This window comes from Rhipicephalus microplus, chromosome 4 (genome assembly GCF_043290135.1).
Source record: "Rhipicephalus microplus isolate Deutch F79 chromosome 4, USDA_Rmic, whole genome shotgun sequence".
NCBI lineage: Eukaryota > Metazoa > Arthropoda > Arachnida > Ixodida > Ixodidae > Rhipicephalus > Rhipicephalus microplus.
Window position 1 is genome coordinate 220,217,247 of NC_134703.1, and position 18,796 is coordinate 220,236,042.

The 18,796-nt window shown below is 48.1% G+C and overlaps 1 protein-coding gene and 1 pseudogene across 3 annotated transcripts in view; one reads left to right on the forward strand and one right to left on the reverse strand.

Annotated features, from left to right (window-relative positions):
• rhea (Talin_middle and talin-RS domain-containing protein rhea) overlaps window positions 1-18,796 on the forward strand; it is a 908,869-nt gene that overhangs the window by 765,273 nt on the left and 124,800 nt on the right. For all 3 annotated transcript variants that reach the window (XM_037423602.2, XM_037423603.2, XM_075891790.1), the window contains exon 48: window positions 12,126-12,230. In XM_037423602.2, coding sequence (XP_037279499.2) covers window positions 12,126-12,230 — 105 coding nt within the window. The remainder of the gene's footprint in view (window positions 1-12,125; window positions 12,231-18,796) is intronic.
• Window positions 13,365-17,527, reverse strand: LOC119172486 (uncharacterized; annotated as a pseudogene).

Sequence of the window (18,796 nt, forward strand, 5' to 3'; positions counted from 1 at the left end):
AAACAGAAGCGGTCCTAAAATGGATCCTTGAGGGACACCAATATTAGTAGATAATTTCTTAGAATATTGCCGCGAACCATGCATTGGGTTTGTTTATTTGTGTTTTGTTTTTTCGGCCTGGCTGCGCCGGCCTGTGCTATCGCCGTTTTCACAGCGTTTCGAACAAACGCTAACGAACAACGCTTCAGGCGTTGTTCGATAGTGCCGCGGACCATGCATGGAAACAACGCTTCAAGCGTTGTTTGTTAGAAACGCTGTTCGAACGAACAGCGTTTTTAACAAACGCTATCTTGGCGTTCCCGATACAATTCGACTATTCGAGAAACCCTCGCGCCGAGGGATATAAATTCCCGCACAGCCGATGCCGCGTCATTCGATCGCCGACGCTCACTAGCGTGCCCGTCGTTTTGCTGGCCGCTGCTTCGCCGCCTGTGTTTTTTTTTTTCAGTTGTTAGGGGAGCACAGGTTCGCTCCAATAAACTTGTTTTCCTCATAGACAACTGCGTCGTCCTTTGCTGCGTGACATCTGGTGGAGGTGCGGGGTACATGAACCCTAAGCCATTGCCAAGCCGACAAGCACGCCCAACTCGTGTCAGCCGCCGACAGCAAGGCCTTCAGCCAGAGTTTGGACTGCTCCCGGATAAAAAAAGAAAAGAAGACGTAAAAACCACGATGATCAACGCAGGCACCATGACCAGCGCTACCAACCCTCCCGTCGTTCTGCAACAACCTCGTGAGCCCCCATCATTCCGAGGATCTCCTGGTGAAGACCCGGAAGAGTGGCTGGAGAAGCTGGAGCGCATCCGCATCTTTAACAGGGGGGATGACGAAGAAACGTTTCGTCATGTCTTCTTCTATTTGGAGGATGCAGCTGGAATGTGGTTTGAGAACCATGAAGGCTCCCTAACCGACTGGACTGTCTTTAAGAGCGAATTCCTCAAAACATTTGCTACGGTTGTGCGGAAGGAACGAGCCGCCCTTTTGTTGGAGACGCGAATGCAACACCCTAACGAAGGTGTTGTACTGTTTGCTGAGGAGATGAAGATGCTGTTCCGGAGAGCTGACCCCGAAATGGCAGAAGAGAAGAAGGCGCGCTTTCTGATGCGGGGAGTTAAACAAGAGCTCTTCACTGGACTCATCCGCAACCCCCCTAAGACCGTCGCTGAGTTCGTCACCGAGGCTTCGATGATCGAGAGGACCTTGGATATGCGTTCGCGGCAATACGATAGACCACTCAACACCCTTTCGGTGAACCCGGTAAACGCCCCTGGATTGGCGACGGAAGACTTGCGGGAGACCATCCGCGCCGTCGTTCGCGAGGAACTGAGGAAATTGTTCCCAGCAACGCCGCAGCCCCAAGTCGCCTCCCTCACTGACGTCGTCCGTGAGGAGGTTCAGCAAGCACTGGGGAATTCCACGCCGTCGGAAGCACCTTGCGAACCACAAGCAATGACCTACTCCGCTGCCGCTTTTCGACCCCGACCCGTCCCAACCCGTCATCAAGAGGCCCCGCCGTACCGCCGCCCGCCCGACCCCCTGTAACCCGAAACCAGGCGCCCAGGAAGACCGAGGTGTGGCGAACGCCAGATAATCGTCCGCTGGGCTACCACTGCGGAGAGGCCGACCACGTCTACCACCGCTGCCCGTACAAGAGGCTGGGTTTGCGTGGGTTCTCCGTCGACGCACCCCGCCCGCGAGCCGCCAGCGCCCATTTGAGATCAAAGAATACCTGTCGAACACCAGCCGTGGATCATCCCGTTTCAACCGTTCGCCGTCGCCCTTCCCGTACCAATCCCCCAACCGTCGCAGCCATGCTAACTTCGCCCGTGGAAGGTCCCCCAGCCCACGAGGGGGAAACTAAAAGCAGCAACTTCTGGAGGTGAAGTTGCACAACGGCAAGAAAATGAAAACCCTCCAACGACGCAAGACCGTGACTCACGACATGCCCTCATCCCGACGACCCGACGACACCCTGACGAGACCCCCGAAAACGACGACAGCTACGCTGCGCGACGCGTACCCGAAATGACGAAGGCTGCCGCTGAGAAGACGACGATGACGACGCATAGTGCCCGACCATCAACACGTGCAAGCCGCGATACGACGCCCCGACGCACCCGAAATTCGAGGAAAGCGGCATCCGACGTCCAGTTGTCCATCGACGGCCTTGACGTAGTCGCCCTCATCGACACGGGAGCCGACTACTCGATCATGAGCGGGTTATTCGCGTCCAAGCTAAAGAAAGTTACGACCAGATGGGACGGTCCGCACATACGCACAGCAGGAGGCCACCTCGTGACCCCAAGTGGAATATGCACGTCGCGCGTCACCGTAGACGGTACTACGTACCCTTCGGAGTTCGTCATTTTGCCTAACTGCTCCCGCGACGTAATTCTCGGAATGGACTTTTTGACGGACAATGGCGCAATAATTGATCTGCAGACCAGGTCGATAACGTTTTCTTCCGATCACTCCACGACGCCGCAACCGAACCTCGGACACCGTGCTGCTGTAAGGATCGCCGACGATCACGTCACCCTGCCACCCTGCGCAAGCTTGATGATCTCCGTCTATTGTGAAGGTGCTGCTCCTGACGTCGACGCTATCGTGGAGACTGACCAAAGGTTGCTTCTATACCGCGGTGTGTCTGTCGCAAGAGGCATTGCGCGGTTTAAGCAACGCAGATCCCACGTTTTGGTCACCAATTTCACCGAGGAGTACCAGCATCTAAACAAGGGCGCTGCAATTGCGTTCCTCGAAGAAACGCAAGAAGCGAGTCAAGTGATCGCGGTCGCCACCTTTAAACGCGCACGCGCAGATGCTTCCAAGCTGCCACATCCTTTCGACGTGAACCCGGCGCTGTTGCAAGAAAATCGGGACAGATTACTGGAGTTGCTCCGTCGCTACAGCGAGTGTTTTTCCTCAAACTCGAAGTTACGTCAGACACCTTTGGCGAAGCACCGGATAATAACCGAAGATGGAGCCTGACCTACCAGACAGTCACCGTACCGCGTTTCTTCACACGAGCGCGAAGCCATCCGGACTCAAGTTGATGACATGCTCAGCGACGATATAATACAGTCATCAAAAAAGTCCATGGGCTGCGCCGGTTGTACTTGTGAAGAAAAAAGATGGCACTTTAAGATTCTGCGTTGACTACCGGAGACTAAACAAAATCACCAAAAAGGACGTGTACCCCCTGCCACGAATCGATGACGCCCTCGACCACCTCTGCCACGCCAAGTACTTCTCATCCATGGATCTGAAGACCGGCTACTGGCAAATTGAAGTGGACGAGAGAGACCGAGAGAAGACTGCATTTATAACCCCGGACGGTCTGTACGAGTTCAAGGTGATGCCGTTTGGGCTGTGCACGGCGCCCCCAACGTTTCAGAGAGTCATGGACACTGTGCTAGCAGGCCTGAAGTGGCACACTTGCCTCGTATACCTCGACGATGTCGTATTCGCCCGGACTTTCGAAGAACACCTCACAAGGTTGGAATCTGTACTCGAGGCCATTCGTACGTCGGGGTTAACACTGAAGCCTGAGAAGTGCCGTTTCGGGTACGAGGAACTCAAGTTCTTGGGTCACGTCGTGAACGCCGCGGGAGTCCTACCTGACCCGGCAAAAACATCAGCCATTGCGAACTTCCCAAGGCCGAAAGATAAGAAGGGTGTGCGAAGGTTTCTCGGACTGTGCGCATACTACCGGCGCTTCGTCGCAAACTTCGCACGCATTGCAGAGCCACTCACGCGCCTGACGAAAGAAAGCACCCCTTTCAGCTGGGAAAACGACCAAGACAAAGCATTCTGCGACCTGCAACAACGCCTGCAAAACTCGCCCGTGCTCGCTCATTTCGACGAAAACGCCGAAACGGAAATGCACACGGACGCCAGTGATATCGGTTTGGGTGCTGTCCTCGTCCAAAAGCAAAGCGGTTACGAAATCGCCTATGCAAGCCGTGGTCTGTCGAAGGAGGAGAGAAACTACTCTGCCTCAGAGAAAGAGTGCCTGGCTATCATATGGGCCATTTCAAAATTTCGCCCATACGTCTATGGTAGACCGTTTAAGGTTGTGACAGACCATCATGCGCTGTGTTGGCTCGCCAATTTGAAGGACCCCTCTGGCCGTCTTGGGCGGTGGAGCTTGCGCCTGCAAGAGTTTGACGTTACAATATTCTACAAATCCGGCAGGAAACACTCCGACGCCGACTGCCTGTCCCGCGTTCCCGTCGACCCACCACCACAGGACTCCAATGAAGACAGCGCGTTCTTCGGAGTCGTGACAGAGAGCGACCTAGCCGCCCAGCAGCGTGCCGACCCTGACCTCCGCGCCATGATCGACTACCTCGAAGGACGCAACGTCGCCGTGCCTGGGGCGTTCAAGCGCAACTTACCAGCATTCGGCCTCAAAAACTTCATCCTAGTGAAGAAGAATTTCAACCCCGGAACGAGAACGAATTATCTACTTGTCATCCCCGCAGACCTTCGTGACGAAATTTTGGAAGCGTGCCACGACGACCCGTCTTCCGGACATCTCAGAACAGCTCGCACGATTACAAAAATCAAGGCGAAATACTTTTGGCCCCGCCTTACATCCTATGTCACCCACTACGTCCGGAGCTGCCGTGACTGCCAGCGACGAAAAACACCACCGACTAGACCAGCCGAACTTCTGCAGCCGATCGCCGTCCCAACGAGGCCCTTCCAACAGATCGGAATGGACCTTCTGGGCCCGTTCTCTACATCCCGATCCGCGAACAAATGGATTGTCGTAGCGACAGACTACATGACGCGCTACGCAGAGACCACCGCTCTTCCTAGGGGAACTGCACAAGAAGTTCCAAAGTTCTTTATTAACCAAATTGTGCTGCGACATGGAGCCCCTGAGGTCCTAATCACGGACCGCGGAACGACCTTCACTACGGAGCTCATGCAAGGAATCTTACGCTACAGCAACACAGATCACCGAAGAACGACGGCGTACCACCCCCAATTGAATGGACTAATGGAACGGCTCAATAAGACAATCGCGGATATGCTGTCTATGTACGTCGACGTTGAACATAAGACGTGGGACGAAGTCCTCCCGTACGTCACGTTTGCGTACAACACGGCTATTCAAGAAACCACGCAGATGACACCGTTCGAGCTCGTCTACGGAAGACGGCCGACTACGATGCTCGACGCCATGCTTCCGCACGTAGAAGACGACGACCTCAACGCCGACGTCCAAGGATACCTCCAACGTGCGGAGGAGGCCCGCCAGCTCGCTCGAGCTCGTATAACGGACCAGCAACTGGTGGATGCCGGACGCTACAATCTCCGACGCCGAGACGCCGAGTACCATCCTGGAGATCATGTGTGAGTTTGGACTCCCATTCGACGACGTGGACTCAGTGAGAAACTTCTACGACGCTATTTCGGACTCTACCAGATTCTACGACGTGTTGGCGAACTAACGTACGAAGTGATCCCCGATGGGGACTCCCGTACATCACGACGACGCACGCGGCCCGAAGTCGTCCATGTGGTTCGCTTAAAACCTTTCTACGGCCGATGACGAACTTTTAATTTGTGTGGACTGCCCCTTATGTTAGCATCGGGTCGATGCACTCTTAGAGGGGGGGTAATGCCGCGAACCATGCATTGGGTTTGTTTATTTGTTTTGTTTTTTCGGCCTGGCTGCGCCGGCCTGTGCTATCGCCATTTTCACAGCGTTTCGAACAAACGCTACCACAGCGTTTCAAACAAACGCTATCGAACAACGCTTCAGGCGTTGTTCGATAGTGCCGCGAACCATGCATGGAAACAACGCTTCAAGCGTTGTTTGTTAGAAACGCTGTTCGAGCGAACGGCGTTTCTAACAAACGCTATCACGGCGTTCCCGATACAATTCGACTATTCGAGAAACCCTCGCGCCGAGGGATATAAATCCCCGCACAGCCAATGCCGCGTCATTAGATCGCCGACGCTCACTAGCGTGCCCGTCGTTTTGCTGGCCGCTGCTTCGCCGCCTGTGTTTTTTTTTCAGTTGTTAGGGGAGCACAGGTTCGCTCCAATAAACTTGTTTTCCTCATAGACAACTGCGTCGTCCTTTTCTGCGTGACAATATACATTAGAAATGGACACAAGTCGAACGCGGTTATGCAGGTAGCTTTTTAGTAACGCTAAAACAGGACCAGATACACCAATCGCTTCAAGTTTAGTAAAAAGAATGGTGTGATATAAAGTGTCTTATGGTTTTGTTAGATCGATGAATACTGATCCTACAAATAAACCTTTGTCAATGAATTTTTTTAGTTGATTGGTTAGATGAATGAGTGCTAGATCAGTAGAGAAATGATTGCGAAAGCCAAACTGACAAGGGGACAGAATACTGAAATTATCAAGGTAATTAGTTAGGCATACTCCAATCAACTTCTCAAGAACTTTACCAAAAAAGGGCAGAATGCAAATGGGTCGGTAATTATTAATCAATGTCCTATCACCCTTTTTATGAACTGGGATAATTTTACCACGTTTAAGCTCTTTAGGAAATACCGTATTTACTCGCATAATAGGCGCACTTATTTTTTTTTTCAGAAAATCCGGCTCGAAGTTAGGGGTGCGCCAATTATGCGGGGTAAAATTTTCGAAAATTTTTTCAACTCTGTTCTCGCGCTTTAAATCTGCACACTTGTCAAGTAAAAGGCCACTTTATCGTTTACCAATTAATTCAGCATAAAACAAACATACCTACGTACCTTTTAATGAACAAGCGAGAGCCGTCAACTGCACACACACACGTAAAATTTATTTACACAAAAGTCGTAGCTGTTCCTTCTTTTCCCTATTCGGAGTCCGAGTCGGAGATCACACATTCATCCTCGCCGAGCGGGGATTCGTTTTCGGTGTCCGAATCATCCGCACCCCACAACATGTCATCCCCACTCGCATCCAGTGCGTTCGAGGTACCCGTCTTCTTGAAGCTTTTCCTGACGACTTCGTCGGAGATCGCCTGCCACGCTTGCACGATCCAAGCGCACAGCATTTCCACAGGCGGCCTCTTAATCTTACTACCTGTAGTCAGCTGATGTTGTCCTCCAGCCATCCAGGTGGTGTACAGCCTTCGAACATTGTCCTTGAAAGGTTTATTCAAGGACACGTCCAAAGGCTGCAGTATCGATGTGAGGCCGCCCGGAACCACTGCCAGATCTGTGCGCAGCTCCTTCAGCTCATCTCGTACGCGGTCTACTAGGTGCCCACGAAAACTGTCCAGGACAAGCATGGACGGCAACAACAGACCACTCGGCCGCCGACCCCAGACTGTTTTCACCCAATCCACCATGAGTTCCGCGCTCATCCAGCCTTTTTCCTGGACTCTGACGTAGATGCCTTGAGGGAATTTTGCCTTTGGGAGCGTCTTACGTTTAAAAATAACGTAAGGCGGTAGCTTACGCTCATCTTCTGTCACCGCCAGGATTACGGTGCATCGTTGTTTATCAGCGCCAGACGTTCTGACGATGACGCTCCGTGCACCTTTCTCCTCCACTGTCGTGTTCCACGGCATATCAAAGCAAAGGGGGGTCTGATCAGCGTTGCCGATCTGGGACAAAATGAAGTCTTTCTGCTGTCGGAGCTTTATAACAAAACTGTGGAAGTCCACCACTTTGTCTTCATATGCTGCGGGCAAGCGCTGGCACAAGGTGGTCCGCCTTCGCAGTGCGAGGCCATGGCGCCGCATGAAACGAGTTGTCCATCCGGAGCTGGCTTTGAACTCTTTTGCTTCGATGCCCTGCGCTCGGGCTATTCTGCGCGCCTCAGTCTGCACAATATCCAACGACACAGCACAGCCGTCTTGTCGTAGCTCCCGTATATGCCGGACCAGTTGCTCTTCGTCGTTCGGATACCTGCTGGTCTTGGCACCGCGGAAAGCCCGTCGTGTCTTCTTCGTCGCCTTAAGTTTTTCTTCTTGGTCCCTCCAGTACCGAATACTGGTTTCTCCAACGCTGAAATGCCTGCTTGCAGCCCGGTTGCCGTGCTCCAGCGCGTACTGCACTGCCTTCAGTTTAAACCCAGCCGTGTAGCTCGCGTACTTCCCCATGGTGGAACCAAAGTTCGATACACGACCACAACATACGCACACCGCTTGCAAAATGGCGTTTCTTTCTTTTTCTCTGATGGTGGTGATGGCGATCGAGCCCCCGGCGTTGTACACGTGACCTCCAAAAATCGCGGCGATTTGGGGGGTATCGGTAATTGATGGAACAGCCGTTTTTTTTTTTTTTTCGCTCATGGACGCTTTTTTTTTTTTTCAAGTTTTATTTCGACAAACACGTTGATTAGGTCGTTGCACTTTGAATTTTTTTTTATTTGCTCGTCGATTTGCCTTCTTTTTTGCTTCAGGGTACGGGGACCGCGTTCCAACTGTACCGCTGGGGGGTAGAATTGTTTCTGATCACGGCCAAGTTCGGGGTGCGCCTATTTTGCGCGGAATTAAAAAAAATCAAATTTTCCGCGACCAAACTAGGGGTGCGCCTATTATGCGAGTGCGCCGATTATGCGAGTAAATACGGTACGCCTGTCTTGAATATCAAATTCCTAATGAAACACAATATATCAGAAATTAGGGGCACAATGAGTTCTATATGAGCAAGCAGGACTTCATCAGTTCCTGCACCGGTAGATTTCAGGTGTTTTATTACATTACGTATTTCTTCAGGAGTAGTGGGAAAGAGAAAAAACGAATGAAGGAGGCGTCTAAGTGGTGTGATTTGTGTGGGACAGGGTGCGTCAGCGCTAAAAAAGTAGGAACAGAAAGCGTCAGCTATGTCGATAGGCGAGTTAAATTCAATGTTGTTGATTACGAATCTGGATACTTGGTGGCGAGAGTTCTTGTTTAAAAAGCAGTTTACAATGTCCCATTTTCGTTTAGCCTTATTACCTGCTTGCGATATTTTTTCTTCTAAAATAGAATGTTTCACAGCTTTTAAGTGCTTGTTTACAGCATTACGTAATTTTTTGTAGCGGGCAATTAACTTAGTAATAAATGGCTGACTTTTAGTTTCTTTGTAGAGATTGTCGCGTCTACGTAAAGCAGCTAATAGCCTTTGAGACATCCACGGATTATGAGAATATGCTAATATTTTTTTACATTTCGTTTTGGAAGTGAATTTTCGGATATGCGATATAATTAAGGAAAAAATTTAGAAAACGCTCTTTGGGGAATATTACAAGATTTAACCTCGGTACAATCTAAGTCTTCTATGGCAGTTATGAAACTCTCTTTATCCAGAATGTATTTGGAATGAGCAAGAGTCCAAGGACGTAGTTGTCGATTGAAGCGTAGGAGTAAAGGATAATGATCAGTAATGTCACTGTCGAGAACTTTCACCTGCTGAGATATTAGCGAGTGAGAGAAAGCATGATCTATCAGGGTCCCAGCACGACTGGGAACTTGCCATGTAGGAACATCATTTAAGAACTCAAATCCGTAGCTTTGCAGTAGACTAGTGTAACTAATAACAACAGGTGAAGTGTAATTGAGTAAGTTAATGTTGATGTCACCCATTAAAATGGCAGTTTTATTCTCAAGAGAAATGATATGTAGGACATTTTCAAGATTAGAAAATAAATCTTCGACTGAGAATGAGGGAGATCGATAAATGCAGCCAAATATGAAATCTCTCTGATCGCAAGATGGAGAGCAATTAGTGATTTGAATCCAAACTGATTCGCAATTAGTTACAGGCAAGTGCAAATCGTGTCTTCTCCTATAAGAAAGATCAGGAGATATAAAAATGGCTGCACCATCATGACTGCTAGTTGTTCTGTTACAGTATTCTGAGTTATAATTTGGGAAGCAATAGAGATTTCTGTCAGCAACTGATAACCATGTTTCTGTTATGGCAATAAGTGAAAAAGAGTTACTATACAAGAAAGGAGATCATGGATTTCATCGAAGTGTTTACGCGGGCTCTTAGCATTGAAATGATTGATAAAATTATATCCACTTATGAATGAGTTAACATGGTCTGGTTCTATAAGAACGTCCATGTTGGTGCGAGAAAAAAATGATGCAATGATCACATTGTGCAAGGCTTGTCAAATCGAAGTCATCGCGAATGTGCTGGACTCTGCAATTAGTAGTCTTTCTAGCTTTAATTTGACAGTTGTCTGTCCAGAGAAACATCCAGTTATTTTCCTTTTTTAGTGTTAAGGCTTTGGAAAAGAGGACCTTGTTGCTTGGAGTCAAATGATCATTGATAAAGACAGGGGCATTTGTACCACCAGTGATACCAAGATCACTAGCACAGAGCTTCGCCTTACGTGCTTTACTGATGTAGTCAGATTTCTTAGTCTGGGAGCAGAAGCGCGCAATAATGTTTATTTTATCTTTAGAACATGTTGGCATGCGATGCACAATGTCGAGATCAGCAGGCAATATGGGACAGCCAGCCTTCTCCCCTAACATTTTCACGATTGCACTGCAGTCTTTCCCTGAGAGCACAGTCTTCCCCTTGATCTCCACATTGCTCATGCGCGAGTATTGCTCCAGTTCCTCAACCTTGCGGCCGAGGGAGTCATTCAGGGTTGTTAGCTGTTTATTCTCATTTATTAATGTGACATTTTGGTTACGTAGGTCCTCGACAAGTTCATTCAAGTGCTCTGCACTCGATTGTAGGGATACAACTTCTTTTTTTATTTCAGCAACATCGATGCCCGATTCTTGCAGCTTGAGTAATAACCTGCCGATGACCTTTTCAGATGTGTCCTTAGCCAAGCTGTTAATTTTAGCCTCAAGGTCTTTATTTTTTTTTTTAGAGTTCAGCATTAGTTGGCATGGTAAATACTCTCGATCAAAAAAAAACAAATACAGACACAGAAAAAAATAAAATGCAGATCAGAACGCAATTTTTGGCAGCAGCGGCAGTTAAAAAAAAATAGAAACTATACAGAAAAGAGCTTGAAAGAATGCCTGCAAGAACGGGAAAATCTGCTTAATTTGTAGCTCGTGCAATGCCACTGCTGCCAGTGAAGAACCGGTGCTGGTGCTGGCAAATATATAGGGCTTGCTCTCGAGGCAGCGACCTCCAGCGGCGAAGTCGTCGAATGCTATCAGCAGGCCACAAAGTGACCGCACAGTCGCAGCTTCACCACGTGTGAATGATCCAGCACCTTCCAAGGGCAATGCGACAATGAAGCACCATATGTATTGTGTTCTGCGATTATTTTTTAATAAACTTGAAACTAAACTTAAAACTTGAGTCAATGAGCCAGAAAACTATTCTTTGAAGCACGACAACCCAACCAACAGGGTTGTCGAACTAAAATTTTTTTTTAATGCATTAATGAGCGCAAAGAGGCTGTTAGATAAATTACCGATACCCACAAAATTGTCCTGCTGCTAGGCTCTTGGATGCCATGTGTACAACGCTGGGGACTCATATATTGAAAACATTTTCTTAGATGTATGAGACGCTTACTGTGCTTCTATTGGCTGGAAATGGCCATGTAATTTATGCGCGCTTACGGTATTTTGTTTTCATGCAAAATAGGGGCACCCATGTTTAATTTGTTTTGTGCTAAAGTTGTACTCATACAATATAGCTGGCTGCTGTAGAAATGAGGCCAAAAAGTTTACGGTTCTTCACTGACTAGTGCATACGAAGCTGGGCGGTTTGTTTTGTGATGGATAAAGTGGTGCTGAGTATTAATCTGGGAGTGTGTACATGTCTCTTTGGCGTGCTTTATGATGAGATCGTGTATTTGACACGACGCAAAAAACCCTATAACTTAATTTTGCTCCACTACGAGTGTACTCTTATTCAGCTATGGGGGAAAAAAAAGATAGAAGAGACCGGAGGCACTTTGTGGGTATTTCATGACAACACAGCTTCATGTCAATGAAAGTAAATTTATCGAAAAATGTTTTTGCCACTTTTATCATGCATTAGGCACATCCTCAAATGGTTCGACGGAAGCAGTTCCAGGGTTAAGTGAGACCCGTTGGATACCAGATGTGCACCTAAAATATGCACACACCTGCTCAGTCTATCCGCCTCGTAACGCTCGGCTATAAGAGAAAAAATGCTGCATGCTCTTGTCAAACTAAGAAAGTGTGTGTCTTTATTGTCATGCAGTCTGCCTCGTGCTTGGCTGAGACCCAAGAGCTCAAGTCACGAGTGCTCAGCTCAGGCCGGGAGTGTGCCATTCGTTATCGAGAGCTTCTCCAACTGGTGCTTGAGGTAAGGTCACACATTGGCATTGGCCATTTTTCGTTTAATGATCTCGAAGCTGGCACTCATCATGGCGGGCCAAATTGTTAGTCATATGCATTTGTAGTCTGACAACGGGGAAACTGTTGTGTGCCACATAAGATGGTTGGCTATAAGTATCAAAGGAGTTAATCTGGGGCTCTGTAGCCAAGAAACACTTACAGATACAGAGAATCTTCTTTATAGCCATTTAGCTGTGGGGTTTTCAAGACCAGTCGGTACATGATGTAAAGTGAAAGGTTGCAGCAAGTTTCAGACGCGAACACAAGAAGAAAGGAATGCACAGGACAAGGCGGGACTTACAACTGAAGTTTCTTAAAAAAAATATATTTCCTAAAACGTGCAAAAAAAATGATAGTAGCATCATGTCAACAATGTCCTAGCTAACATGCTCCCTCCCCCTCTTTCTTTATTTTCTACGGAAGAGGGTAAGCCCTATACCTGCCATGTATTTTAGGCAAAGTTTATGTACTTTTGTCTCCATAACCATAAGAGCTGCAGTACTTATTTTAGTATCATAGTGATCATAAGCCATTCTTCTTCTTATTGAAGCAGATTTCGCACTGAAAATGGTAATGCTTATGTTTTGGAATAATTCTTGGTTACGTTTTGCACTGCACATTAAGGGGAGCCCCTCCTCGAAAAAGGCTTTTATTTCTAGTAATAGAGACCTATAAGTTTGTTATTAGTATAGTTTTTCATGCAGATTTCAAATATGCAATCATGTTTTGTGTAGCTATTATAATTATGGAGTTATGCCATAAACAATAGCAAAAGGTTACATTTTTTGCGGGCACTTTTATATGTACTAAACTTTCCGTAAACGCACTGTGTCTGATCTTATTTGACTCTTAGTAGATTGAAAAGTGCAAATATCTCTATAGATATGTCACAGAAATATTGGAACCAAGAAAACGAAAATTGTATTGAATGACTTATTATTTTCAATCTCCCTTGAAACAATAAACTAATATTTTCACAACTAATCTTAGTAGGCATTTCAGTTTAAAGTAGATATTTGCATTCTGCATGTGTTGAAGAATATGTGTGCCAAGTTTCGTTACTATACAATGAATATAAGTTTCTAAAAGGCTGCCCAGAAAAGGTGAAACTGTCACAAAAAATGGAAATGAGAAAAACAAGTTCAAAAGTTCACAAAGTTGGCATTTATTAGGAAATCATTCTTTTTGCATCAAATTGGGGCATAATGAAAAGTACCTTGCACTGAATGCACTGCAAGTGTCTAGAAGTCCCCTGCACCACAGCTTGGTCCTTCACGACTCTTGCGGTCAGTGTCCTCAACACGAGCTCTCTTCGCTGTGTTGGGACGGTGTGCCCTCGGTCCTGCAGTTTGCTTCAGGTTCATCTTCCTGATGCGCATAACATCACAGTGGTCACCATGTGTGGCCAGATCTTGTGAGGGGAGAATTCCAATGCCTTCGAGTACTTTTTCAAAGCCCCTGTGGCCTTTGTTGTACCAGAGTACGGCAAGAGCGGTGGCTGTCTCCACAGTTGTTCTGGAGGCGAACTTTGTTTTTGGACATAGCAGCCATATCTTGCTGTTCAGTGGTTTGGCTGCATTCTGTGTTTTGCCATGAACGCACCGAATAAGGAGTGTCTCCTCTGTAAGGCGCTTGTAGATAGGCATAATTGCCAATCTTTGAGCCTTCGTCAACAGTTGGGTGTGGCGTGGTGCAAGCTCCCCCAGTGCTTCCGCATGCTTGTGCTTGCACCACGAATTCGGTCCCGCGGGGCAAAAGTTGTGGCTACTGGCACCATCACTAGAACAGCTATGAAAATACGATGTCCATATGGCAGTGTACATATTTCGGACACTGTTCTTGTTGCTCGTGATGGGGATCTTGTAATATGTTTGTAGTTTTATTAATGTCGCATCTTTAAATTTTTCGCCTCAGGGCAGTGGCGTTGCCAGTTTCTGTAGGGCAGTTCTCAAGCGCTTTGCAACGTGATTCATGCACTCTTCTTTGTCAATGGGGGTGTCACAGTATACATTTGCCTCGCAGACTGCAGTGTAGGTCTTGCTGTCACCATCACTTAGGAAGCTGGTGAATCGCAGTGGAGTTTCATAAGACAAAGTCCTCTGCCATATATTGACAGCTGCCGCAGGTTTCATTGCATGGGATGAGCAGTCAGCGTTTTTTTGGCAAACTGGAAGATGAAAAGCTCGCCATATCTTTTCATCCTTCCCAAGATCCCTGTGTGTACTTCAAGCATGGCAGTAGTTCTAAAGAACTTCAAAATCGAGGCAGAGCCATGTGTCCAGGGGCATGACTGTGCCCACTTCATTGTGACTTTTATGACCTCTTTTCTGCCAGGTGCCATCAAACATGACTGGCACATCTCTGCCGCCGACTGCGTCCTTCTAATGTTTCGTGCCTGATGCAAGTTTTTGCTCACTGCCGTCATCGCCGCACCATGGAGCTTGGAAATGCCGTTGAATGTCTTGTGATGCAACGGGCTCAGAAGACCGAAAATCTGCACAAAATTGTGAAAGTTGGTCGTGGCCTGCGCCTATAGCGCGTGCTGCCAGAACTGCCTTTACGTTTACAGCAAAGCTATCACGCGAGCTGCCGGTGTCAAAGCGAGTGCTCGTCCCTTGGTCCCCGGTCGAAGCGGTAGTCTCGATATTATGCGTGAACGAAAGTGCAGATTCAGGGCAATCAGAATTTTGACACCACAGTTCGAGGAATGCCGAAAGTCCTTTATGCTTTCCAGCTGCCTCTCGCACGCTGAGCTTCCGTTCGCGGCAGGTTGGGCATTGCGCACCCGCCACAAATGCCATCAGTGCATCGATTTTGCATACAAGCGTGTTCGCAGTAGCAGAATCTACCGGTCTACATTCACTCTCGAAGAATCCAATCTTCTTTTGGCATGCACTGACGAATTCCACGGCAGCGGCTATTTCACAATCACTGTCGCAGGGTTCGGTGACAATGTTGGGCCTATCCGAAGTCAGAGCGTCGAGACGTTGGTCGGGGGGCGTCATCGTCGTTCGCTGTCGCTTTGCGAAGCGTCTGACGCATTTTCCTTGATGCTTTTGGCGAGTTCTGAACTTTCGATTGTCTGAACTGCACTTCATCGGGCTTGCCATGACGAAAAAATGCAGAGAAACACAGAAAAACTCGATCGCAGTGTCCGAGGCTTCACTATTTTGCTGGGGAGATAGGAGGGGGAGGAGCGTGGAGCGCACCGCGGTCTAATGGCTGCCTCGCATTCTGTGCCACGAAATTCAAAACGCGTGACATACGCGTTGTTTTTCTCATTTCTTGTTTATTCTGTGTGAAGGCACGAGACTGGCTACTAGTGGATTGTGAAGGATATGGCCTTAGCAGCATGCGTGCACGATTGCAAATGGCGTTCAACGCGTCATTTTCGCAACAGGACGACGCGAACTTCGCGGTTTTTTGCGACTTTCACGCATTTCTCGTGTCACCGCTGCCCACTTGGAAGCATTTTTTGATAATTTCTCGTGCAAATTTCATCTTCATATTTTCAGAAGTAATAGGTTATAGTCCAAGGCTGCCGGTACAGCTGAAAATAGAAAAAGTGAAAATTTTCTGGAAAACCGCGACTTTTCTACCCACGTCTCCCCTTAACACGAAAACATTACTTAGCTAGGTGTGTAAAAAAAATTCATTTGCCTGGTGTCCATAAAAGTCGTGTGGAAAAAACGCGTCGGGCATCCCTCAGAACCAGACACCAACAACTGCCGCAGGAACCACTCGCAGCCGTGGAGGGGCAATTTGTGCTGCATATAGTCTCCCGGCTCGAAGAGAGCCTTTCTCTGTCACATCACTTAGGTTGAAGAAATGGCATGGCTTCCTTTCACATGTAAAGTGACACCACTTTGGTTGTACCAAACCATGTATATAAAGAGAATTTGTCCTTTGCATTAACTCATTCTTGTGTCATGAGTAAAAAAGAGGCGCGAGTCCCGTGCCGAACATGGAAGCGCTGCGACGCTGTGGGAGAAGAAAAAAAGTCACCCGAGAGCACGCGCACCAGCCACAAAGACGCAAGAAATTGGTCCCAGAAAAGCTTTTGGCACGTGACCTGGGACACGAGGAAAAATCCCAGAGTATGAGCTGGCACTGTGTCTGGGCCCGCCGAGCTGCGAGGACGTGGAAAATGAGCGTCACTACTGTGACGGTAGCAGCATGACCGCCCGGTTCTAAGGATGTGGACGAGAGAGGCCCAGAGAGCGTACGTCGACCTCGGAGGTTTCGAGTGAAGCTGCCCGGACTTGCCTCACCCTCGCCCGCAGTTCGTGGTCGACATGCAGCTCTCCCACTACACAGAAGGCCGGTGACAGCCCACACAACTAAGCAGAGTGGACGTGGCATCAAGAGAGTCTATGACGAGGCTAAGCCTAGCCTAGTGAGGCCAAAAAAGATGACAAAGTCCGGGACACCAGCGATGACGATGAGCGGCTCGTTCGGCTGGACCAACTGATGGCGACAGCGGGAGGTTGAAGAGATAGTCAATGAAGTACATGACAAACCTCAACACGGCATCGGAGAAAAGCCGACCTGAACCGTACGATCATTCAATCGTGGAGGCGCCATATTGGATTAAGAGGAGTGGCTAGGGCTAAGTACGAATTTAGACTGGTTTTCAAACTATTTTGCTTGTACTGTGAGTGGGTAATTTTGTGTCCGTGAGTGTCATTTTCACTTTAAATATTCTTCCTTTTATTTTTGGCAGAGACTACTACACGAGCCACCTCCACTCAGAAACGGCTGCTGTGCCGCAGGGAAGTGATGTCATGGACTTTTCCGGTTAGGCGCTTCGTTTGAGTAGTCGGACTGACTAGCATTATGCCTAGGCATAACGATAAAAGCTGTTGAAGTTACGTCTAAACGTAAAACTAAAAAGTGTTCAAGTTGTGTACAGCATGACAACAATACAAAACCGGCTTCTTAAACCTTCCGAGCCAGTCGGCAGCTGTGGCGTAGTTGGCTAGTGCGGCACATGCAGGACGGGTGAAGTCGCTGGTTCGAGCCCCACGGCAGTCTTTTGTTCTTTTTTTTTTTTGTGCAAGTATTGTTTTAACATTTGTGCCTCCTCATCGGTCTCCCATTGTAGAGCGCACTGCCAGTGTTCCTTGGAGCATGTGGCCACTAGGAGGCACTGCTGTCCACCGAGTGTATATATGGTATTTGGGAAAAGGGAATAAAGTTTTTTTTTTTTTTTTTGTTTCCACTTGCCAGCAGTCCGCCTCTCTTCTTGGCTTCCGGGCTGAACATGGTGTCAAAAGAGGAATCACGCCGTTAATCCGAAATGCCTAACAATGCGATATCGAACCACGCCGAAGCCAAAGTTAACAACGTTCAGTCGGGCATATCTGGCTTGCGTCCTCCAGCATACTTCACTTTTTCTAATCCCGGAGAATGGCCCACATGGATTGCAACATTCCAAAACTACGCCTTCGTGGCCGGCCTGCACAATGTCAGTGACGAGGCCCAGGTACGGACACTTCTTTACTGTATGAGACCGCAAGCCAGATCCATTCTTTTGCCCTTTGGGGTATCAGCACCGGAGACTCTTCGTTTCACATCTCTCAAAGAAAAATTGGATTCACACTTCGTGCACCCTGTGAATGAGATATACGAAAGTCGTTTCACCGCCGCATTCAGCAGCCAGGCGAGTCTGTGGATGACTTTTTCACGACGTTACGTAACCTGGTAAAGCGATGCAGCTACAACAGCTTGCTTGTCGAGGACCGTCTTCTTCGGGACAGATTTGTAGTGGGCATAAGTGACTAGAGCTGTCTGATCAATTATGCCGCTGCACAAAACTTGCCGCTGAAGAAGGGCTGCGCCAAGCCCGCATTCATGAGCACGCTAAGAAAGAGCGGTTATCCCGCCAAAGATTGACTGCGGATAATGCCCTTGCTGAAATGCTGAACATCGATTCGGCTCGTCGAAATGATACAACCACCCCTTCGTCCCATTCTCACTATCAGTCTGAATACTCGGCTGCACTATCATGTCGCTTTTGTGGGCATCAGTGACACCCTTGCAAAGACTACCCAGCCCAAAAACTGATGTGCCACTAATGCAGAAAGGTAGGGCATTTTGCCAAAGTTTGTATGAAGAACAGAAATGACCTACTCGGATCTATCGAACTTCACAATATGGATTCATGCCGAGCAAGTTACACAGAAATACTTGTTGACGGGCACTCAGCCGAGTTTAAGATAGACTCCGGTGCAGAAGTGTCTGTGGTCTCGCCGTTTTTCCTAGGTCGACCACGGGTGCTCGATTCTGTCGAAAAGGAAGTCTTAGGCTCTGGTGAACAGACTCCTCACGTTCTCAGTACCTTCAAAGCAACTTTACAGTGTTGCGACAGAGCCAGTGCAGGCATTGTATTTAGTTGACCGTCAGCGTGCACACCTGCTTGGGCTGCCTGCAATTGAAGCCCTTGGGGTCGTTCTGTTCGTGTATTCTGCCAAGGGCATTTATTCCCCTAAAGCAAAAATTTTCCAGGGACTAGGAAAATTTCGGCAAGCTCAA